General features: G+C 41.9%; 1 protein-coding gene across 1 annotated transcript in view; it reads right to left on the bottom strand.

Moving 5' to 3' along the window:
- Positions 1–24,366, bottom strand: part of CACNG5 (calcium voltage-gated channel auxiliary subunit gamma 5) — a 132,987-nt gene extending 108,621 nt beyond the window's left edge. The window contains exons 1-3 of the mRNA XM_078650793.1: positions 24,154–24,366; positions 17,237–17,323; positions 2,301–2,441 (exon numbers count right to left, since the gene is read on the bottom strand). Coding sequence (XP_078506919.1) covers positions 2,301–2,441; positions 17,237–17,323; positions 24,154–24,361 — 436 coding nt within the window. The 5' untranslated portion in view covers positions 24,362–24,366. The remainder of the gene's footprint in view (positions 1–2,300; positions 2,442–17,236; positions 17,324–24,153) is intronic.
- Positions 24,367–24,596: the final 230 nt, after the last annotated feature.

The raw sequence follows: 24,596 nt of genomic DNA, 5'->3' as shown, positions 1-24,596 counted from the left end.
TTATCACCAATACATCCCAGAGATGCCAGAAGACAGCTAGACAGGGAAAAGAATATTGTACTGTGTGAAACGCTCAATTATTCTGAGCAGAAAAAAATAGCATGTGATTCTAACAAAAAACCCTTTTCAAGTCATAAAAAAATACTAGTACCAGGCAATCTTAATTCAGCAGTGAATAGTCAATATTTTGATGATGTTCTTGCCTGCTTTTTTCAAGAGAAAGTAGCAAGTATTGTAAATATTTTTTTTTGCAAGCAGAACATCTATACAGTCAGAGGTTCAAATTTCAAATGCAGCGATAGGTCAACCTAGGTTCTCGGGTTTTAAGGTACCTTCTGAAGAACAACTCAGGAGTTTAATCACTTTAGTTAAATCTAGTGCTCCGCAAGACCCACGTCCACTAAAAGAATGCATATGATCACAGTGCAAGTGGCACAACATCCTGCACAGGTTTTCTATAAAATGGTTTCGGAGGGTGCTTTCCCCACGCACTGGAAATCTGTCTCTGTTCTGCCTCTTCTTAAAAAGGATAAACACCCTGAACTTGAATAACTATCTCCCAATTGCAGACTTCCTTTTGCCGCTAAGTTGGTAGAGGAAGTCATGAATGAGCAGCTATCCGATTATATTGAAAACAAACAGTCTGATGGATGACACCCAATTCAGGTTCAGGAAAAAACATAGTACAGAATCCGCCTTGGTGGTAGCCACTGAGGAAATTCGAGAAACTCTTGATAGTGGAGGGACTGCAGCTTTGAAATTATTGGATCTCTAGGCGTCGTTCGATATGGTCAACCATTATATTTTGGTTGACTGTATGCAGAAGCTGGTGATAGAGGGTGCTGCACTTAATCTCCTTCAATCCTTCCTACCAAACAGGCAACAGAGTGGTGCTAAGTAAGTTCACCTCCAAGCACTTCTCCCTGCCTTGCAAAGTCCCACAGGGCTCATCACTGAGCCTAACGCAGTTCAATTGATATGTCACGCCGCAAGCTGAACTCATTAAAACATATGGTATTTCCCTAGCCTCCTACGCAGATGACACACAAATTATGGTGTCACTGGCGAAACAGGAGAATAACTCGGGCCACGCGTTTAGAACCTGATGACCTATGTTAGTAAATAGATGGATAATAGTTGCCTGAAGCGAAACTCTGCAAAAACTGAGGTTCTCCTTTTTGGTAATAATACATCATTTTGGACGCCCAAATGGTGGCCTCCTGAATTGGGCTCCCTCCCAGTAACCAGTAACCAAAGTGAAAAATTTAGGATTTCTGCATGATGATGAATTGAAGCTCAAAGATCAAGTGAAGAAAGTTACATCGGCCTTGAGGCTCGTCAATTTTTTTTTTAAAGATTATTGCCGTCAGATCTTCTGAAAACAGTAATCATCTCACTGGTAATTTAAAGGCTTGATTATTGTAATAGCCTATATCTCAATCTATCAGTGGGACCTTTGAAAAAGCTTCATACATTGCAGAATGTGTTGGCTCGATTGCTTTTTAAAATTCCTAAATATGAATCAGCTAAAGGAGCCTTCACTGGCTTCCAGTCAAATAACGTGTTAGGTGTAAGGCACTCTGTCTAGCCTACAAATCATTGCAGGGACTAGGACGTTCTCAGTTCAAGGATAAGCTCAAAAGGTATATCCCAGGGAGGACCCTACAATCAGGGTCAGCTATGAACCTTGTAGTCCCTCCCTTCAGGAGAACAACCTGGGGTGGGAAGAGCTTCTTTAAGACCACATCTCTGATCTGAAATAGCCTACCCTTGGAACTCAATGCTCCTCCCTTTCTATCTATTTTTAGAGAAACCTTGAAAACCTGGCTCTTCTCTCAGGATTAGGAGCGGTGTTTGTCCCGTAAGGAATCAAGAGTCGCTACAAGGTTAACCAATTCTGTAGCTGTATCCATCTCTTTAGCACCAAGACACCCTTGGGCAGGAGTTTGCACCTTATACATTTGTCATTCATTCATTCATTCATATGCTTACCCACATATTCCAACTGAAGTCCACACATATCCACGATTGTCAGTACTCAAAAAGCATTTTCAAACATGGGGATGTGGATTACATAAAATGGAAGATGCACTTAGCATTGTAAGAAGCTTATGATTAGTAATTTAAATGTACATAATATTTTCACACTACAGTTATCATTCAATAATGTATGTAATTCATTATGTTTCTTCCACATGACTCAACTTTTTTATCCATGATTAAAAAGCCTCACATCAAAATAATGAGTTGATTATAAACCTTCACTCGGGGGTATTACAATAGGTATGAATACTACTCACCAGAAAGAATGAAGAAGATTCCAGACACAAATGCTAGTATGGTTCTGTGTGGTCGGATGTGCCCAACATTGCTCAGTATAAATCCAATAAACATGAAGAAGAGGCTCACCAGAGGAAAAGGTGTAGCAGAACGGATCATTTCTGGTTGAAAAATAGAATGACATGGTAAAGATCAGAATTACATATGACAAGCCAATTTGTTACTTGAAGACAATACATATCTTGCCATACACATATTAAGGCACATTCACAAAATTCCAATAAGTCTGATTGCTATGTGTCCCAGAATCTTCCATTAACCATTGACCATTTCCACCACTGTCTATTTTTGTTGTGTATTGAGTCAAAATATCAAGAAGAGTTGCATAGTTTATAACTGGGTGGTACACAGTGAACTCCAGACACACCTCACTCACTCTTTCCTCTTCAACGGATTGAAATAAAGCTTTTCCGTGGGATTTTGAACCAAGACACTTTTAACTGAAGTAGAATATGACTTTCTCGAAAATATCAATATGATGGACCAGGATCTGCAGTGAAATTATCACTAGACCTAAAGTAACTTATTTTCATTGGTCGCTCTTTCCCCTTCTCTACCTGGAATAATTTTCCCCAGAACCTTCGCCTTGTAGGGTCTAAACAGATTTTTAAGAAAAAGTTGAAAATATGACTGTTTGCTCAGACCTAAATTCTTGCCCTTGAGTACTACCGCCTGGATACTTCTTGGAGCATCTGGTGTGCTAGATACATCTTTGCTCATCTTCATCTATGACAAAGCAGTCAAAGGGTAACATTGGGGCCCTGTATTTCTTCCTACTCCTATATTTCTTGCTGCATCCCACAGGTTTATCCTCTATCACAGTGTATATTTATTATATAGCTAAAACCCCTGATTAACCTCTTTGCTAACTCTCAGCTGTTTAGTCATTCCTGTACTGATACCCAGATTATGATTAGGATCAACTGGGCTCATTTACGATTGGTTAATTTTATAACAAGCATGGATGGCAATAAGACCTGGCTGCCCACACCTAGTTGAAACATGGCATGGTCAAATAGTGTGTTACCATCCTTACCCACTCTGATAATTTTCTGCCATTCATCCACAGTCAGCAGTCATCCACAGTCAAAGATACAGGAGCTATCTTAAGTTTATTATTGACTCCATCTTTTGTAGGATCTCCCAAGTCAACCAAATGTTTTAAAAACATTTTTCACTTGCCATGTCTTATCATGATCATAAACATTATTTACTTCAAATCTTAATTCCATGCTGGTTGGTGTCATAGTAGATTCACATAATAAATAATATTGTGAACACTGCTTAACCATGGCCACAGGCTGTATTGCCCATTTAACTATAGTCCAAAATTCCAGGTATAATGGGTCTCAGGACACAGGAACATGTCAATGCAGCCAGCAAGGATTTGCATTCACTTGCTTTTGGTTGATACCGAAGTTTGGTTCAAGGTTCTTACTTTACAATTTAAAGGTATTCAATTGCTTCTAAATACTGCTCCAATAGGATAGTTCAACACATCTACAAAATACACAAAAGCTGTGCCAGTCCCAACCTGGTGATCCAAACCTACTTTCAACTAATCACTATGGATGAGCATCATATGAAGTGCTTAGGGCTCTCTCTTTGAATGATCTTTTTGGAATCCAGGATCTGGGATCAGGTACAAGATTCCCAAATCTTCAAGGAAGCTCTTACCCTTCTTCAATTTAGGACAGAGCTGAAGACACATCGTTCTAAGGAATATTTTTGTTATAACATTGTGACATAGTAAATAGTGCCTCTCCCCTCTCAGACCTGAGCAACCCCATGTCTACATTGACTCTCTGATTGCACCTCTGCCTCCAATCCAGAACAGCACTCTTCTGGCTTTCAGCCAAGCTTGCACTATACAAACACACATACCTTTACATACATACCACACACACATAATACCATCTGTAATTTGAATCTAACTTACTTCAAAGTAAGCTGAAAACAAAACAGTTATATTTCTTGAATATTTTTAATACGGCTGCAGGCCCACTCCTTCAAAAACAGATTTTTGAAGTGTGTTGCTGCTGTGTAGTTTCTCCAGCACACCCGCTCAGTTAATCTTACCATCTCCTTGTGTAACCTGGGCTCCACCTCATGCCAATCAGACATTCCATGGGCATGGATGGACTCACAGTTACCCTCAAGAAACCTGAGACCCCCCCCCCACACACACACTCAAAGGAAACCAGAGCCACTGGATAGTGTCTTGCATTGCTGTCAGCTACAATTGCCTGGTGGGATGCATTAAGGACTACCACCTCTGAGGTCATCAGATGACATCTAACAGTTGTGGTGCTGGCTCCAGTGCCTATCAGAAACTCCACCCACTGCCCACTGATGGTGACCCATTGCCTATTCTTCTTAGTATTATGAATAGGCATGTGAGTCCTTGACACCATCTTTCTGTCACCCAGAGATTCTAGGGTAACCTTTGCACTGCCCCCTCACTATCTGGGGCAATATCCTCTCTAAGGCCTACACTAGCCAGCCCTGGTGCCTGTCCACAAGTGGGGGCTGTGCCTGCTTGTAACACTTAGCATCCCTTTTAAAATGCCCAACCTGTTGTAACTTAAAGCACTTAGCGGGTGCCTTCCCTGAGGGCTTATTATCAGGGAAGCATTTCTTATTCTATTCAAGCGAGGATTTGGGAATACTGCCATTTAGACCTACTTTGAGGACCTTTATATAACTGCTTGTTATTATGTTTGTCTCCCCCTCCTTCTTCTGTTATCCCCCTAGATACCTTCTTGTGAACTCTGGCACTGAGCCAGTGGTCCGCCTCCTTAGCAAGCCCCTGGGGTCAGTGAGCTTACTAAAAATCAGGTTTTGATGCAGTTCTGCAAAACAAAGACTGAATAGATGCTCTTTTGCAATCAAGTTATACAGTCTCTGGTAATCCTTCACATCCCTGCCCTTCATTCTACCATCCAGTGCCTTGAAAAAGGAAATCCATATAATCCACCCTGGACTAATGAGCCAGCTTCTGGCTGTCCCTAACCCTTTGCCTATACTTCTCAGGGGATAAGCTATATTTCCTGACAAGGGTTTTCTTCATCGGGGCATACCACATTCTGTCTTCTTATTTAAGGCCAGTAGGGTGTCCTTCCCTCGCTAGGGATATGCTTCCAGAGGATGGACCCCCAATCCTCCTTAGGGATCCTATGCATCTGCAACACTACCTCATAAGCTTTAAACTACTTGCCAATGTAATTCCACACAACAAAGTCAGGCACTTTATATTTCACAAGCATCTGAATAGGCTGTGTCTCCTTTTCACAATACCGTCACTACCTCCTGTGGTCATGCTGGACCAAGGAGGCCAGGACTGGTTTGGACTGAGTTTAGAGACCCTAGTCACAAGGAGAACATTGACAAAACTGGGTATGAGCCTGAGACTGAAACCCCCAAGATTTTAGATTACTTCAGGAAACAAGAGGACCCTGCCAAGAAGAAGAGCAGAAGGACTGTGCGAGGAGTGCTGCCTTTTCTGTGTGAGGGGTGGGTTGGCCTGCAGTTGCCGCTTCTGTCCGTGGTGAAGGAAAAAGATTGACTTGTTTTGCCCTGCTGTGGTATCCTGCTTGTGAAGAATCCCCAAGGGCTTGTGTGCTTGCTTCCTGTTGGAACTCTCAGGGATCCGCTGGCTGGCAACCAAGAACCCCTCAGTGCTGTACCTCCTGTGAGCGGGCAGGTGGAGTGACGCTACCCTGGAGGAGCAACCTTGCTGAGCCAGCCCTGAAGACCATCACGTCATCATCTGCTACCCACCCTGAGGAAGCAAACAACACACAATTGATGGACGGAATGCAGAACAAATCAAAACATTCACCCCCAGTCAAGAGCTCTGGGTTAAATCCATCATTCTTTTGCTCACCGTGCCACCCCGTTCAGACCTGGCCATATGCAAATCAGTCTTAACCCTGTGCCTCATGGGAACAGTCCAGCCCAAACTGCCAAGCCAGGTCCTCTCTGGACCGGAAACAAGCTTCCTAGGACCTGTTTTGGGGTTTTACCCCTCATCAGCCAGGATAGCATGATTCCAGTGGCACAGTGAGCCCAGGACCCACGTCTGGGCATACCTGGCACACAGTGCGAGGAAGCAAAAGACACACAATTGATGGACAGAATGCAGAACAAATCAAAACATTCACACCCAGTCAAGAGATCTGGGTTAAATCCATCATTCTTTTACTCACCATGCCACCCCAGTTTAGACCTGGCCATATGCAAATCGGTCTTGACCCTGTGCCTCATGGGAACAGTCCAGCCCGAACTGCCAAGCCAGGTCCTCCCTGGACCAGAAACAAGCAACCTAGGACCGGTTTCGGTGTTTCACCCCTCATCAGCCGGGATAGCTTGACTCAAGTGGCACAGTGAGCTGCGGAGTGACCCTTGCTACAAGAGTCACCTTGCTGGTGATCCAGGTGGGGGGGAGCTAGTCCGCTGTGCTGGTGAGGGAGGAAGGTCCGAGCAAGTCCACTGTGCCAGTGGGGGAGGCCAGGTTCCAGCCTCTGACTGCGTCGCATGGCCCATCAGGTCCCAGCGGAGAGAGGGGCGCCAACGAGGGAAAAACATCCTTGCTGCTTAATATTACCTTTAATATACATACATTCATTCTTATATGATATAAATGCATTGTTCTTTAATCGGCTAAAAAAGCAAATCCTTCTCACCTAGCTAAGTAATTCAGAGACTGACTGTAATGAAAGAGTACATTTGAGAGATTTTTCCCTATGGAAAAGGAAGATCCAGCAAGGGAAAGGTGATATCCAAGCAGCTATGTTAGACTATTCAGATTAATAGCGCTTTGAGGTACACTCAAATGTAGAGTTTCTTAAAAGGGCAATATTTTTCTACATTTCAGTTAAAATCCTGTGGTGTATATATAATGCCTAGCTTAGACTTTGGCGGCAATGGAAAATTCACTAATTTCTGAAGGAAGTGCTAAATCAAGAAGAAGTTCCTTCAATGAATTTCCTCCACCTTTAGATAATGCTTAGATTCAGCACTTCATCCAGAAGTGAGAGGATGTTATATCAACACCCAGGTCTAAATCAGACACTCAGGTAAAAAGCGGGCATTTGATGGTCTCTCTCTAGACCTTTATCTAAGGAAAAGATTGTGGGAAAGGGGAAGAATATCACGTCGTGGGGGAAAAGGTTTAATTTTGCAGTTTTGGTATGCAGAGATCCGTTTTTTGTGAGGAATAGTCATCTTCTTGCTGGGTGAATATCAGTCGAAGGGCAAATATAAATCTAGAGATCAGTTAGGCACAGGAAAGCCCTTTAAAAGACAAAGTGGTGAAGGGATTGTTTTTGTTTAAAGACAGTAATTGTAGTGCAGACATCGTTTAGCCTAGCAGCAAGTTGTTTAAGTGATGGGGTGCTGAAGCTGGCGCATCGAATATATTGCATGCCATTGTGCAAGCGTCCAGGAGATATGGGGTCTTTGGTGAGCGGGTGGGTTGGTGAGTTACCATGCACGCAGGGCAGCTATCCCAGAGCTATGGCATTTGTGGTAAGTCCTCAACATTTTCTTCAGGTGTAGTGTAAACAGCCTTTATAAGATGCTGTACAATATGTTTTAGGAGAAGAGGTTATAAAAAGGAATGTTTTTCCAACAGAAAGAATAATGATAAAGGGACGCACTAAAACACGCATGGCATAGGTCCTCCTTAGAAGAAATACGATCATTGAGATTGGGCCACAGAAAGCGAGGGACAGAGAGGAAGAGAGTGAGAAAGAAACTTTATATATTCATTTAAACTTTTAAATCCTTATAGCCTGTTATTCTGTCATACTTTATACCCAGCCACTGACAAAAACATACTATGTGCTGTTGTAATCTGATGTAATAGAATTGTGTCCATGTCATAGAATGGAATGATGCTTGGCATGTCATGAGTCATCCATTCTAGGACTGGACACCTAATTGAACGGTTGGTGCTTTTGACGTTAGAATAAATCCTTACCACCAAACCTGTGTCAAGAAGATGCATATTTACTACTAAGGATTTTAAACCTGGCGACAAGTTTTTGCCTGATTGGGGACAGGCAGAACCAACACTTGAGCTCTTCCTCGTGCTGGCATCTCTGTTCCTTAATCCTCACTCGCGCTGACTTAAACTCTCTGCTCACTGTGAAACGCATGCTGTAATACACGCTGCACTCCAACGCGTAAGAAATGCTTTGTGACTATGCAGCGTACCACCATTTTGAATATTAACAATACAGCGTTTCTGTTTATATGGAGCTACAGAGACAACTGGAAATTGTGGTGAGAGTTGGGAATCAAGCGGATATTGTATAACATTTCTTTTAATATGGAGTGAGACAAAGGGCTAATATTACCGTGAGAATTGGCAGTTATATTTGAAATCGCTTAATTTTTACATAGACTGTTTCAATGAACTAAGTTGGCTCCTGTGAGAAGAAGAAATTTCTAACTTTTTGTGGTGTACAACTGGATGTTATTTTTCTTCTTGTTACGCTTGTAGCATTATTTATTGAACTCTTCAACAGATTGTGGTATTACTTGTACCATTTTTATTTTCTCAAGGAGTCACACTATATCACTATTATGGCCACTATAACTAGTATGTCACAACTCCAAGCCAACTCCAAGCCATTGGTGGTGAGAAGTTTTCAGCTTTCAAAAAGCAAGCCATACTCTTACATAATCTGGGCGTAGAAGGTAGAAACATTTACGACAGTATGGATTTGATTCCAGTTGGCAATGGTAATGGAGAGCCAGCTGATGTTTACGAAATGTCAATGACTATGTTGGAGAAATATTTTGATCCCCGCATCAATGTAGTCCTCGAACGTCACAGGTTCTTTACCAGGGTTAAAGTTCCAGTTGAGCGGGTGGGAAGTTATGTTGGCTTCCTGAAAACTTTAGCACAAACTTGTGAATTTGGAGAACTGTCTGACTCTCTGATTAGAGACCAGTTGGTGAGGTGCACCAATAGTACTCGTGTTCAAGAAAAACTGTTATTCAAGAATCCATCCTTATCTGAAGCTGTTGCTATTGTAGCAGGGATAGAGAAGAAGAGAACACCTCTACATGGGTGAAGGAGATAAGGAAGAACCGAGAAGATAAGAAAGATGGTCAAGGAGATGTTCATGCTTTATTGAGTACTGACTATGCAGAATCTTGTGATAATGTAGCTAAAGTTTCATCTAACGACAAGAATAAAATTGTAGGAAAGGACAAGGACACAGTCTTGTCAAGAACAGAACGTGACACTCGTTCTCCCAGTGCAGACTGTGATGTGAATGACAAGAATGTGTGTGATGCTCAGAAACCAAAGTGTTTTAGGTGTGTAAGCTTTACACATTTTTCCAATTATCCCAATTGTTATGCCAGAGGGTTGGTGTGCAACAAATGTGGTATCATGGGCAACTATGCTTGAGTTTGCAGGTCCTCTGGAAAAGTTTGTTCCCCAGAGAATGGGTCAGGAACTGTGCACACTGTTGTGCTAAGTGTCAAAGAAAGTGAGTGTGGTATTGATCCTGAAAAGATAATAATGCTTGAATGTAATATTGTAGTAGACTGCCATGATTCTGTGGTGTTGGCTGACTCAGGTTTGCCTTTCACTATGATTGGGATGAGAGTGTGGGACTGAACAGTATGGCACTTTGGCCTCCTGACATTAATGCTGTCAGTTATGGAGGTGCAAAGATACATGTTCTTGGGTATGTTGTGGCTAAAATTCAGTTCAAGAACAGACAAACAGTTGGTAAGGTATATGTAGCTGAAAGGGGCGACAACCTATTGGGACGGAGACATCAGCATGATTTGGGTATCATATTAAACCCGGGTGCAAAAGACCCTAAAGATCATGTCATGTTGGTGGATTGTGAGGATTAAGGTCATTAATATTTTGATAGATTTCCTGAGGTTTTCACTGATGCCTTAGGTTGTCTCAAGGGTTTTGAGCACCGTATTGTTCTCAAGAATAAGTCCATACCCTGTGTACATAAAGTCAGAAGGGTGCCCAATATGATGATGGTACCTTTGAAAAATGAGCTCAAGAGACTATTGGACTTGGGGGTCATTGAAGAAATAGAAGCTTCAGGGTGGCTGGACGCCATTGTTTTGGCCCCAAGGATGGTGGTGCCAGTGTCAGAATTTGGGTGGACTTGAGAGGGTTAAACAAATGGGTTTGGGTGGATCGTAAACCCCTACCAAACATATCAGAGTCCATCAGCATGCTCAAAGGTGCCCAGATTTTCATTGCACTAGTTCTGTCATCTGAGTACCACCAGATTGTCCCACATGAAGACTCCAGACATCTCACATCTTTCGTGACACCTCTGGGGGCTTGCCGTTTCTTGAGAATGCCCTTCGGTTCGGCATCAGCTGCAGCATGCTTTCAGAGGGTCATGAAAATTGTCCTGGAAAGAATATCCAACATCCTATTCTTCCAGGATGATATTTTGATTTATGGAAAGAATGAAACCGAACACAGTGAGACTCTGGTTTGTGTGTTGGAAAGATTGAAGGAAAAAGGGCTCACTATGAAGAAACAAAAGTGTTGCATTGGTTTGAGATCTGTTACATATCTATGTTATTTCAGGGGAAGGGATTCAGCCCAAAATGGAACTTGCAGATAGTGTTGTAAAGGCTCCCACTCCCAAAGACAAGGAACAAGTGAGATCATTCTTAGGGCTCGCTGAGTTTTATTCTAAGTTTGTGCTGGGATTTCCGAGTGTGGCTGAGCCCATCAGGGTTTTGCTTAAGAACGGTGTGCATTTCGAATGGTCTGGTAGGTGGCAAGAACCTTTTGACGAAATCAAGAATGAAATTGGAAAAATGCCCACCATGGGACATTTTGATGTCAATCGCAAAACTATTCTGACCACTGACGCCAGCCTCAAGGGGTTGGGAGCGGTGCTTTTCCAAATAGTGGATGGTGAGGAAAGGGTGGTTGCTTTTTCCTCCAGGGCGCTCAGGTATGCAGAAGCAAAATTCCTGTATTGAGAGGGAGGCCTTGAGCATGTTTTGGGCTGTGCGGTATGTTACATTTTATCTCTGGGGAATTCCATTTCTGGTCAAGAACGATCATCGTCTCTTAATACAAGTTTTCTCGGGTCGCCATGGTGAACACATCACACCCAGACTCAAGCACTGGAGTGAGGGGCTACAGGAGTACTATTTCTGTGTACAATACATACCTGGTCCTAGTGACAATTATGCTGATTGTTTATCCCGGTTGCCTATAGAGCGTGACGGAAAAGATGCTGAAAGTGAAAGTGTGAGTTGGGTAGCGGAGTCAGGGCTGTCTTGTGGGGAGTTGTTGAACAGTGTGAGGATGAACAACGTGCTTTCTTCCCTCAAGTTGTGGATAACTCAGGGGTGGCTTGAGTACAAAATCTTGGATTAAGAAATGAAATGGTGTTGTTCTGTTAAAGATGATTTATTGTTTTATTGTGACAATCTCATGAGGGGAGAACAGAGTGATTCCTCCCATTGATTTTAGGAGCAAAATAATTAACCTTGCCCATGAGGGTCATTTAGGTAGAAGTCTCACAAAGGCTTGCCTGAGGGAGAGATACTGGTGGCAGGGCATGGATCATATGACTGAAGAAGTCATAAAAGATTGTGTGTTAGTGCATCCAATGATAAAGCTCATGTCACCAACTGTGCGCCTTTATTTCCTGTTGAGGGTAAATGGTCAAAATATTGATTGCAAAATATAGACAAACCAAAATATCGAGCCAAAATATAGAATGGACAAAATATCGAATGGACAGAATATAGACATCAAAAATATCGTTTTGAAGGTAAGTAATGTAATATCGATTTTAAAAATATAGACAGTCAAAATATTGAAGTACATAATATAGTTCATTAAAAATATCGAATTTTTAATAATATCGCAATTTTTTAAGTGTTTTTTATGTTAGTATATGTGTGAAAAGTGTATATATTTTTGTAATTTATTTTAAGTAATTAATTTTATGTTATTTAATTATTGTGTAATTTAATTCTGTAGCGGGTTGTGGGTTTATATGGGAATAGGGTGGGAAGTATTTAATTATAATTAATTAAATAGGTTAATTAATTAATTGGTATTTATTTAGAATAAATTCTTAATTAATTTTTAATTGGTAATTAATTAATTCCTAATTGATAATTATTTGTTATTCATTGATTAATTGATAATTATGTGAATTAAATGAATTTATTTTCTGTTGCGGGTTGTGGGTTTATAGGGGAATAGGGTGGGAAGTAATTTAATTATAATTAATTAAATATGTTAATTATTTAATTGGTATTTATTTAGAATAAATTGTTAATTAATTTGTAATTGGTAATTAATTAATTCTTAATTGATAAATATTTTTTATTAATTGATTAATTGATGATTATGTGAATTATATTAATTTATTTTCACTAGAGTGGGAATAGTAAAATTTACCCCTATGCTATCCAACGCTTTTCCTACTGTTGCTCTCTCTGGAGTGGGAATATACATTTTTACCCCTACGCTATCCAACGCTTTCCCTACTGTTGCACTCTCTGGAGTGGGAATAGTAAATTTTACCCCTACGCTATCCAACGCTTTCCCTACTGTTGCATTCTCTGGAGTGGGAATAGTAATTTTTACCCTGACGCTATCCAACGCTTTCCCTACTGTTGCACTCTCTGGAGTGGGAATAGTAATTTTTACCCCTACGCTATCCAACGCTTTCCCTACTGTTGCACTCTCTGGAGTGGGAATAGTAATGTTTACCCCTACGCTATCCAACACTTTCCCTACTGTTGCACTCTCTGGAGTGGGAATAGTAATGTTTACCCCTACGCTATCCAACGTTTTCCCTACTGTTGCACTGTCTGGAGTAGGAATAGTAAATTTTACCCCTACACTCTCCAACGCTTTCCCTACTGTTGCACTCTCTTGAGTGGGAATAGTAATTTCTACCCCCACGCTATCCAACGCTTTCCCTACTGTTGCACTCTCTGGAGTGGGAATAGTAATTTTTACTCCTACGCTATCCAGCACTTTCCCCACTGTTGCACTGTGTGGAGTAGGAATAGTAATTTTTACCCCTACTCTATCCAACGTTTTCCCTACTGTTGCACTCTCTGGAGTGGGAATAGTAATTTTTACCCCTGCGCTATCCAACGCTTTCCCTATTGTTGCACTCTCGAGAGTGGGAATAGTACTTTTTACCCCTACGCTATCCAACGCTTTCCCTACTGTTGCACTCTCTGAAGTGGGAATAGTAATTTTTACCCCTACGCTGTCCAACGTTTTCCCTAATGTTGCACTCTCTGGAGTGGGAATAGTAAGTTTTACCCCTGCGCTATCCAACGATTTCCCTACTATTGCACTCTCTGGAGTGGGAATAGTAATTTTTACCCCTACGCTATCCAACGCTTTCCCTACTGTTGCACTCTCTGGAGTGGGAATAGTAATTTTTACTCCTATGCTATCCAACGATTTCCCTACTATTGCACTCTCTGGAGTGGGAATAGTAATTTTTACCCCTACGCTATCCAACGCTTTCCCTACTGTTGCACTCTCTGGAGTGGGAATAGTAATTTTTACTCCTATGCTATCCAACGCTTTCCCTACTGTTGCACTCTCTGGAGTGGGAATAGTAATTTTTACCCCTGCGCTATCCAACGCTTTCCCTACTGTTGCACTCGCGAGAGTGGGAATAGTACTTTTTACCCCTACGCTATCCAACGCTTTCCCTACTGTTGCACTCTCTGAAGTGGGAATAGTAATTTTTACCCCTACGCTGTCCAACGTTTTCCCTAATGTTGCACTCTCTGGAGTGGGAATAGTAAGTTTTACCCCTGCGCTATCCAACGATTTCCCTACTATTGCACTCTCTGGAGTGGGAATAGTAATTTTTACCCCTACGCTATCCAACGCTTTCCCTACTGTTGCACTCTCTGGAGTGGGAATAGTAATTTTTACTCCTATGCTATCCAACGCTTTCCCTACTGTTGCACTCTCTGGAGTGGGAATAGTAATTTTTACCCCTACGCTATCCAACGCTTTCCCTACTGTTGCACTCTCTGGAGTGGGAATGGTAATTTTTACCCCTACGCTATCCAACACTTTCCCTACTGTTGCACTCTTTGGAGTGGGAATAGTAATTTTTACCCCTACGCTATCCAACACTTTCCCTACAGTTGCACTTCCAGGAGTGGGAATAGTAATTTTTACACCTCCGCTATCCTACGGTAATAATATTGTGTATTTTTTATTAATATTATGTTAATATATATATATGTTTTAACAGATATGATTGTAATTTTTTTTATATAAGTTAAATTAGTTATTTAATAATTTTAAGGTAATTTAAGTACTTTTAAGTATATTTTAGCTATATATTTTTAATATTTTTTTAATTTTACATTAATTTTAAGAAATTCGATATTTTTATAATGTATATATGTATAAACGATATTTTGGGGTCGATATTTTGGTACTTACCTGTTTGCGGATAGGAATTCGATATTTTGTCTGTCGATATTTTGGAATCTATATTTTGGGTAGTCTATATTTTGTCCCTCGATATTTAGTCAGTGATCCCCTGTTGAGGTCCCAGAGGCTGTATGGTCAAATTTCGGTCTGGACATTATTGGTACCTTTGAACTCCTGCACTCCTATGAAAGGTTTGTCCTCTTGTTAGTGGGTTATACCTCAAAGTGGGTGGTGACGAGATGTGTGTCTGCTGCTAACACCAAAACTGTCATTAATTTACTCAGAGATGTATTTGTGACTGAAGGCATGCCTCCATTTTTAGTCACGGATAATGGGGTGCAATTTGTCTCACAAGAAATGTGTATGTTCCTTAAAGATCTTGATATAGTCCACCAGAAAACGGCCCTGTATGCACCACAGGCAAATGGTTTAATGGAAAGAATGAATCGAGTGGTCAAGAGTTGTGCCCAACGTGCACTTGAGTAAAGGGTGTCTTTCAACAGAGTTTTGAGAGATACGTGGTGGGCTCACGGTACTGCTCCTAATGCGATCACGCTGATTTCACCTTTTGAGGCCTTGAGGGGAAGGAAAGCTTTCTCTAAATTAAATCCATCATGGTTGCCTGCATGTAGTAAAGTGAATCTTCCTCCTGAGGTGAGACACTCCAGAATTGCTGATTACCAGCAGAAATACAAATTGAGTTATGACTCTAAGATTCATGTGAAAGGTAAAAAATGGTGCCTTGGTGATCGAGTTGTAGTGAAGAATCCTAGACTTACCTATAAGGGGAATTCAAGCTTCATGGGTCCCTATACCATCATTGTGATTAGGAAAAATGGTGTGAAGGTTGACACTAGTTGCATGTGGAGCATGTCCAGACTGGTCAGATACACTGGCAAACCTCTTGATGCCACTACATCTTTCTCTCCTGATGGTCATGATCTTTGTATGAATACCCATGACAGAGAAGCAGGTAATTCTGCCGGGAGGTACAGATAATTGCCTACCAAACTGAAGGATTACCTTTTATACTAATGCAATGTTTTCATTTCGGTGTGATCTTCATTTCACTTTGATTAATGTGTATTTCTTTTCTTTTCCTTTTGTTTTTCTTTAACTAGTTTCATTTGTTTCTTTTTATTGTAAAGGGGAAGTGTTGTAATCTGATGTGATATAGAATTGTGTCCATGTCATAGAATGGAATGATGTATGGCATGTCATGAATCATCCATTTTAGGACTGGACATCTTAGTGAACGGTCGGTGCTTTTGACGTTGGAATAAATCCTGATCACCAAACCTGTGTCAAGAAGATGCATATTTACTAATAATTTACCATACGTATATGCATTTAATCATATGGACACTTGGCACAGATGCACCTCGGCATAACACGGGGTCAATCCTCATCACACCTGAGCCATTTTGTTCATTGTTCCTACAATCCTATTATCTTGGCTGCCATAAAAGTGTGGGCCTCCTCGTCTGGCAGTCATACAGTATGGTCTCAGTTTCATTCTCAAGAGATCATACAATAACAGGCCCACTAAATAGTGAATGTTAATTATATAATACTATTGACTGACATATTACATTCACCTATGGTCAAGGTCTCTCCAATTTTAGCTTTCTAAAATGTTTTATGTTTTTTTATAAAAACTGAATATTTATAAAAAAAATGTAACAATTTTCAAATGTTTAGCTCTTCACTGTCCTGAATGACTCTGCAGGGGGCCGGTTCACCCTGCACGCCTCTCCGAAGGTTTTCAGCAACACTCCGCCCTCCAAGTCGAATGCCAAAAAAGCTGAAAATAAGCCCTCACACTTTTTATCAAGAGGAAAATAAATGTATCACCAGTTTCATCTCCGTTTGACTTTGTACACCCTTAAGGTCAAAGGTTAAACCATCAACAGGGCTATCTCAGACTTCCAACTTTAAATGTCCCTCTTACTTTTTAAAACCTTCGTTTATTAAGGTAAACTGGAGGGTGGGGGAATATTGTTGCCAATGCCTAGTCAATCCACAGCTTCCCATCAGAGAACGAGTTCTAAAGTAAAATCGACTACTGCAGTCTCCAAAGCCACTAAATCAATTCTCTCTTAAAAAGGATCAGCTGTCAGTAAGAAAAAATGGTCTGATTTGTGGAGGAAGTGTTGCCTCAAGAGAAGCCTTCACTGGTTTAATTTCCTCCACCATAAGACAATATAATGGAGGACACTGCACTTCCATAGGAATCGTTTGGCAGTAGAAATTCGCTGTTAAAGTCTTCTGGAGATTCACCACGTTCTCCACAAATCGGAGGATGTTCCCCTACCAGCCAACTCCAAATGAGGCTTTTTGATTTGCATCTATTGATTTTTGAATGAAACTAGCTGCATCCATGCAACACACATCCGCCGTCATCACATCCTGTCTTAGAAAAGAAGTACCTACTTAAAACACTGACTGTAGACTCTGACGTCAACTGCACATTTACTGGCATGACGTATTCAATTGTAAAGCACCGGCCATGCTCCTCACCTATGGAGAGAAAAATGCACTTCAATTATCAGTTAGTATAATTAGCTCAATCGCATGCAAAAGTAGCATTATGACACGCTGTGACATTCAGCTTAATCGATATAGCTGCGGACACAGACATTAGTTGTCCGATTCACAAAAAGGAAAGACTATTCAGCACTACAAACACCCATGATTGATGTCAGTAGGTCTAATACTTCATTGTGATTAACAACCTCCTAGTACTTCTGGTGAAGCCATGACCTTAATAATATCGCATACACCCTACTTTGCAGGTAAGCTTGACAATGCGCAGACAAGCTAACAACTATTCTGTATAAGCTCATGTTTTAGACATGCAACACTTCTCAGTGTGAAATAAATATTGCCTTTTTACTGGAGTATGGGCAAATACTTGTGAGCAAGCCAGTTATGATTTTGTGGGTCTTCTCTATATTTGCAAATAGTGTTCTCCTGGAAGCACACAACAAGCCACCGATAACTTATTGCGATTGTGGAGAATCCACCTATATGATGCATCTTACTGCATCATACGCGCACTCAACGAATGTAAAACCAGATGCTGCGCTTCAGTAAAAAAAACAACAACAAAAAACTGATGCGATTTTAAGACCCTTGATGGAAACAAACATGTACAAGTATTCTGGACACATAACTAGATATTACCTTTGGTTCCTATATTACTTGGCCGTTAACTTTTATCATCTCAAATGCAATCCTGGAAGATCTGGTGAAGCTGAGCTTGATGGTAGGGCAACCGAACCTTGCTGATAGAATATCATTCTAAAATCGTCCAATTCCAAGTATTTGTCGCTTGTGTGGTTTATCGCAGCATGGTGTGTAGAAATGTTTCATGTTGTGTATTGTGGGGCAGCTGCCTGATTTGATGGTTGAGGATTCGTGGCCGTACCTCATCACAGCCTTCCCTGTTCGCAGTTCTGGGTCTTCTGGCGAGCCCGCCTCATCAAACCGCCCCTCGTAGGATTATGAATTCTAATATACTTGTATTTCGTTTAGAATTTTGTAGTATTTTTTTCATAAAGCGAACTTTTTAAAAGTTATATTTAAAAGTCTTTCACCAAAGTGCTGGCAGAGATTAGCTGGCCCGAAGAGAAGAACAAGACCATGACGCGATTTAAGTAAACAAGAGTAAACTCATTCTAATTACAACAGTGAATAGTAAAGCAGCAAGACTTTATTTTATATTGAAAATTTGGATGCCTCGGGAATGAAAAGTCTCATTATTCAAACTTAGAATTCAACACTGCAGCAGTGGGGGAATCTTGGACCAGGGCTTTGGCCTCACTCGTCGCATTTTTAAAATCGGAGAGGTTGCACGCAAATAAGCGATGAATTAAGGAGACTGATAATTGCATAATTTTGAGTGAGCATGCTTACTTTACATTGTTCCACCAGGACTTGAAAAGTAAGAACGATTATTTGGCCTTCTCACTCCATTTTGGATGGAAGCAGTAATACATTAAACCTTTGACGCTCATGACGAGCTGAGCTCGTCATGAACCGCGGGTTTTCGCAAAAGTCAGCGCACAGCGGGAAAACGCGTAGCGCGCATGGGGTTAACAGTTACCAAACGTTATTCCATGGTTGGAATTTGGTGTGCGCAACTAATAATTAAAAGCACCGTCTTATCCTTGAATCAGACCTGGCCAGGCAAGCGGTGCAAGTGTCATGAGCATTGAGGTTTTTATAGACGTTTCAAGATTTTTCTTCAAATACAGACTTCACTATATGAAATATCACAGATGTGATTGGAAGCGCCTAACTGCACATACTCTTTCCGCAGGTAGTATAATGTATAGTTCTCTGGAGACAACTGAAGATAGCTTGCTGCAGAATAAGACTGCACTTTTGTAAAGAAAAGAGGATTTTTTACTGTGAAAGGCCTGCTGCACTAAGCATAACATGACATTGTTTCTTTCTTGGATCCGACACCAGTTGATGATAAGAAATTTGAAATGTATTCCGATACACACATGGTTACTTTCAATTCCTAATTGATTTGGCAAACAATGGTTCAATGAGGCAATATATCCTGGAAATTATCCATCCTAGTACTATTTATGTGCAGTAATATAAGGGGGACATGCTAAGATTCGTCATTGGCATTGTCTAGCCATAAGCATATGAGGGTGGTTTCCAAGAAGCAAGCTCACCACTCAGGGGCAGTTGCAGGGCCATTAGAAGAAAAGTATTAAGACAATCCATTCATCTTTCCTAATAAGACATGAGTCAAAACTGGACAGATGCTTCCCCTAACAATAATCCAATCGGTAGAAGTAGAATTATGCAATTTAAAACTTTTAGGTAAAAGTAATGCAAAAAAGCACAAAGCGCCAACTGTGGTTATCTGGTTGCACCTGACTGTGACAAAGTCACAAATTCAGGTGACCGCGAAGGAGTGTGGGTGCGATACAGGGTCCAACTAAGAATTGTACCTTAGGTCCTTGAATTGGAGCGGTGTGTTATGTTGTATTGGTTGCGATGAGGAGCTATGATGCGAGGTCCAGAATCGAGTTGCATCGTGCGATTCCAATGAGTAACTGTGAGGTATGCGATGCTAGGTCCTACATTGAGTTGTGTTGCGCTGTGTCAGTTCGGATGAGGACACCGATTAGGGACTGCGAGGTGCTGTGATGTGAGGTCCTACATCACACAGTGTCGAGTTGCATTGAGATGCATTGTTTCTGAAGAAATGCACAGGTTGGGCCAGGAGGAGTACACTTGGATGCTACCCAAAGGGTCCTTGACCAGGGGCCACCCCTTGGGGATTAGGGCTCACTCCAGCAGAGGCCAGCAGCAGGGCACAGATAGGTCCAGTTGAGTCTGTTCAGCTGGGCAGATGCAGGGCAGGTCTTTGGAGCTTGCTATGGCTCTGTAGCTCAGACCAAGAGGCCAGTCAGCTAGCCTTTGGAGTCACTCTGGCGGCTCTGGGTTCAAGGAGCAGGTCCAGTCTTCCATCAAAAGGCAGCAGGGCAGTCTTCCTTGCAGCAGGGCAGCAGAACAGTCCTTCATCTGAGTCTTCCAGAGGTCCAGAAGAGATCTGAAAAGTGGGTCCGAGGGTCCAATATTTATGCCTGGTACCAGCTATGAAGGGAGAGAAATTTCTGGAGGCTTCCCCAACAGAAGTGTCTGGAATTGCATACCTCCCTGCCCTGGTCCCATGATGTCTGGATTCACAAAAAGGTTAGTGTTAAATTCTTTGTGTGTGCACCGTTGAAGTATAAGTGTTGTAGGTGACCACTCCGCTCATATAATCAAGTCAGGATGGCCCATCCTGTCAACACCTAGTACCCCTTTTGTGATTTTCTTTTGGGAAGAACACACAAGGGCCAACTATACATACTCATATGACCCAGGAACAGGCTGCCGGTGACAAATGGTTAGGACAAGAAAATTGTAACCAAAAAGAGGGACCAGGAGCGCTTATAGGTCCAGCATCCGGAAGAAGAGGTCAGTCTTAAACTGGGCAGTCAGACTGGGGGCCCGATTCTTCTGGAACAAGAGCCCTCACACATCTAGATGGGTGTCATGCTTCATCATAGGGCGTGCTTCTCATTGGGCCGGTGCTGAAATGCCCGAAGGGCACCCACAAGGGGGCTCTTTATCGGAGATCTTTTGTTCCAATGCAATATTTGAAGTGTGGGTGTAAGGTTACTTAAATTGGTGTGGAGAAATGTGTGTATGTGAAAATGTGCGCATTAAAATAGGCTAAATAGTCCTCAAAGGGAATTTAATGAGCGATTCTACTTATTTAGTTACAAAAATGTGGTGGCTAGCAAGACAGATAATGATCTATAATAGCTCAAAGGGTCAACATGTTTCTTCCCGTTTTGTAAGTCACTAATGATCCGTTGGAAATTCGCCAGAACCGACAATCCATAATCTACAGAGTGGTTGGAAATTGAGTTGTGTGATCCGAGTGATTTTCCAATCACAAACTACCTAGATTGGCACAATCTTCAAGTAATGATTTCTAAAAACGGACCCAATTTGAGTACCAGTAATACCTCTTCAAATAGGAGCAGAGCTAACGCCGATTTAGCATGAGCATCATAGTGCAGAATCCGCAAGACGACCTACCCGATCTCTGCTGCCTCTGAAATGAAAAACAAACCAGTACTTGAGCAACAACACTGTCAGCAGATCAGGGAAGAAATTAGCTGCATCCGATGAGCTTAGTCAGACAGTAATGTAAGTCTTGTAGTTAGGTAAAACAATCTGTAAACTTGCCTATAGGTTGTTTATTTGTTTTTGTCCTGTTCTCTGTGCATATGGTGATTTCTGTTAACCTTCACAACAGAGTTTTCACTGTATATATTATTTGGTATGCCTAGGAAGCAAAGGCGTTTTGGCCTCCTCCAAGGGAACTGTTCCTAGATAAAACCAATACCTATGATCCCAGGAATACAGGGTTATCCCATATTAATTTCTTCAGTTCTGGTGGTAGGCTGAGGTAGGCAGCAAAGAGAATTGGGGCAATGGTTGATCCACTGATGCATCCCTGCTTTGATGTTAATGTGGAAAGCGAGGTGTACTTTCTCTAGAGGGATATGGTGATCAGCATTGTCAAATGTGGTTACCAGGTGCAGAGGACAGAGTGCAGTAGGTGATTCCATGCCTCTCCCTAGGTGGAACCCAGTTTGTTGGTAGGAGAGAAGGGTGCTTTCACCAAGGAAGTCAGAGATCTGAGTGGCTACTGCTCTTTCTTTCAATCAGTGTTCCATGTAACTGGCTATTAGAGATTGGTAGATAGAGATATAGATATAGCTGACTATATATCCTGGGACTAGGATTCTAGTCAAGATGATTATCAATCAATCAATCACTCAGTCAATCAATCAGTTGTGTTAAGTGCTGCTTATCACCCGTGAGGGTATTCAGGTGCTGGGGGGGGGGGTTAATGCTGAGATGAATTAGTCAAAGAGCCAGGTCTTCAGTTCCTTCTTGAACTCCTGCAGGGTAGGGATGTGTGGAGATAGAGGGAGAGGCCGTTCCAGGACCTGGCTGCGAGGTGTGAGAAGGCACTGCTGCCGCTTCTGCTTCAGTGGTTGCCGGGTGTGTGGGCCAGAGAGAGGGCGGTGGAGTGAAATTTGTAGGTAGGTTGGTGGAAGTTCACCCTGTGGTTGAAGTAGGCTGGCCCCTTGTTGTGATGGGCTTTGTAGGCGTGGGCGAGCAGCTACAATTGGCATTGTTTGCTGATGGGAAGCCAGTATAGAGCTCTGAGGTGTGTCCACCTCAGGAGGTCGAAAATGAGTGTGACTGCTGAGTTCTCGATGGTCTAGAGTTTGGTTAGTAGTTGCATGGTGATTCCCACGTAGTGAGAGTTGCCATAATCTAGGCGGCTGGTAATGAGGGCCAGGATGACAGTGCATCTGACTTTGAAAGGGAGTCATTTGAAGATTTTTCTGAGCAAGCTCAAGGTGAAGAAGCAGGAGCATGAGACTGAGTTTATCTGCTTCCTCATTGAGAGCTTACTGTTGAGTGTCATTCAGAGGTTTCTTGCATGCTCTATGGGTGTGGGGCCAAGCTCCATTTACCACCAGGAGTCATCCCACTGGGAGATGTTGTTCCTGAAGATGAGTATTTCTGTTTTGTACGTGTTGAGCTTGAGGCATCTGCTTTGCTTCCAGCTTGTAACACTGGTCATGCACCTGTGGAAGTTAGATTTGGTGTTAGTCTGGTCTGAAGAGAGTGAGAGGATGAGCGAAGTGTCGTCCGCGTAGGAGACTATGTTCATGCCATGGGTCCTGACCTGGGTGGCTAGAGGTGCCATTTAAGTGTTGAAAAGGGTTCAGTTTAGAGAGAAACCTTGTGGGATGTCACAAATTATGCTTTTCGGTCCAGAGGTGAAAGTTTGGAGGCGGAAGCTTTGGGATTCATCCGCAAAGGAAGGAGACCCATTCAAGGGCTTTTCCCTGCATCTCCATTTGGTGGAGACCATGCAGGAAGATGTGGTTGGACACAGCATTCATAAGTAGGCTATCTTGAGTACTGCTGGAAAGTAAAAGCAAGTGGAAACAAAAGTTGGAGTTCTAGAGTACGCTCATTTATGGGTGTGCAGCAATCATGCACAGTAGAATGCTCCTGAAGGTTTGTGTGTGCAGTGGTCTGCACGGGAGCCCAATGGTCACTAACCCTGACCAGCTCTTGGAATTCGGGAAACAGTGCCCAAACTTTAGAAATTGACACTTTTGCATTGGGATTCTCTCCCTCCTGGAAACACTGGGAATTGGCCATCATTATGAAATTTTATTGCCTGCTATGTAAGATATGCTTTATTCATCCATAGTGATCACTGTTGACTGAGAAGCTGTGCCTACCAGTTGGAACAGATCAATGGTGTCCGATTTAACATAGTTTCAAATGGTAAGTTTTTCTACCAATTATAGGTCTAAGAATTCTTCATGTATTTTTACCTTCTTCCCCATCACCCATCGCTTCAAATACCTATGTCTAAGATGTATCTGTGTCTCCCACAAGGCACACTTAGATTTAATAAACTGGCACACAGACTATTCAAAGAGGTAGATCTCAGTCATCATTTAATTCACTTTTTACGGCATGTGTTGTGGACTTTAGGTAGTGGTATTACATGTGACCTAACTCTGAAACACCAAACATACCACAGACTTAACACCTTTCCTACTACTGGAGAAACCCCACAGAGTAGCCAACCCAATAGACTAGTGTAAATTGCCTTCCATATTTGGGAACAAAGGGCTAATGTTTTCTAGGATTTCGCCTTTTAATGTGAATCCTAAAGTTATAATTGTGCTCACAGTCAGAGTAATATTTTAAAATAACAATACCTGCTAGGAAGCAGACCCTCCAGAGGCCTGAGTGTAAGGACATTTTTATTTCAGTCGACTGGTTCTGGGGCAGAATGACCCCTTCCTCTAGATAAAGCCAGTAGTCTGTGCTCACTGCTATCCCCAAGAGCCCCAAACCGCAAACAGCGAATACACTGCTGAGCAGAGTCAGAGCTTTCCTGCTGCATGCACTCATTCCACAAAACATCGACTTCTGGGTGGCAGAAGGGAATGCCTGCAGGGAAGAGAACAGTGGGTTATAGATCAACATAGATACATATAATTCAGTATCTACAATTGTATTTAATCAATATATTTGAGGTCACAAAGGAATGTTGTGTCTATATGTAGCGGGGGGAATACAGTAAAATACTAAAACAAAAACACTGATTTTAATGAACCTGAGCTAAACTGTAAAATATCTAACAATCATGACTATTCAA

This window comes from Lissotriton helveticus, chromosome 7 (assembly GCF_964261635.1).
Source record: "Lissotriton helveticus chromosome 7, aLisHel1.1, whole genome shotgun sequence".
Taxonomy (NCBI): domain Eukaryota; kingdom Metazoa; phylum Chordata; class Amphibia; order Caudata; family Salamandridae; genus Lissotriton; species Lissotriton helveticus.
The sequence above is the reverse complement of the archived record's forward strand: the minus strand, read 5'-3'. Positions and strand labels throughout refer to the sequence as shown.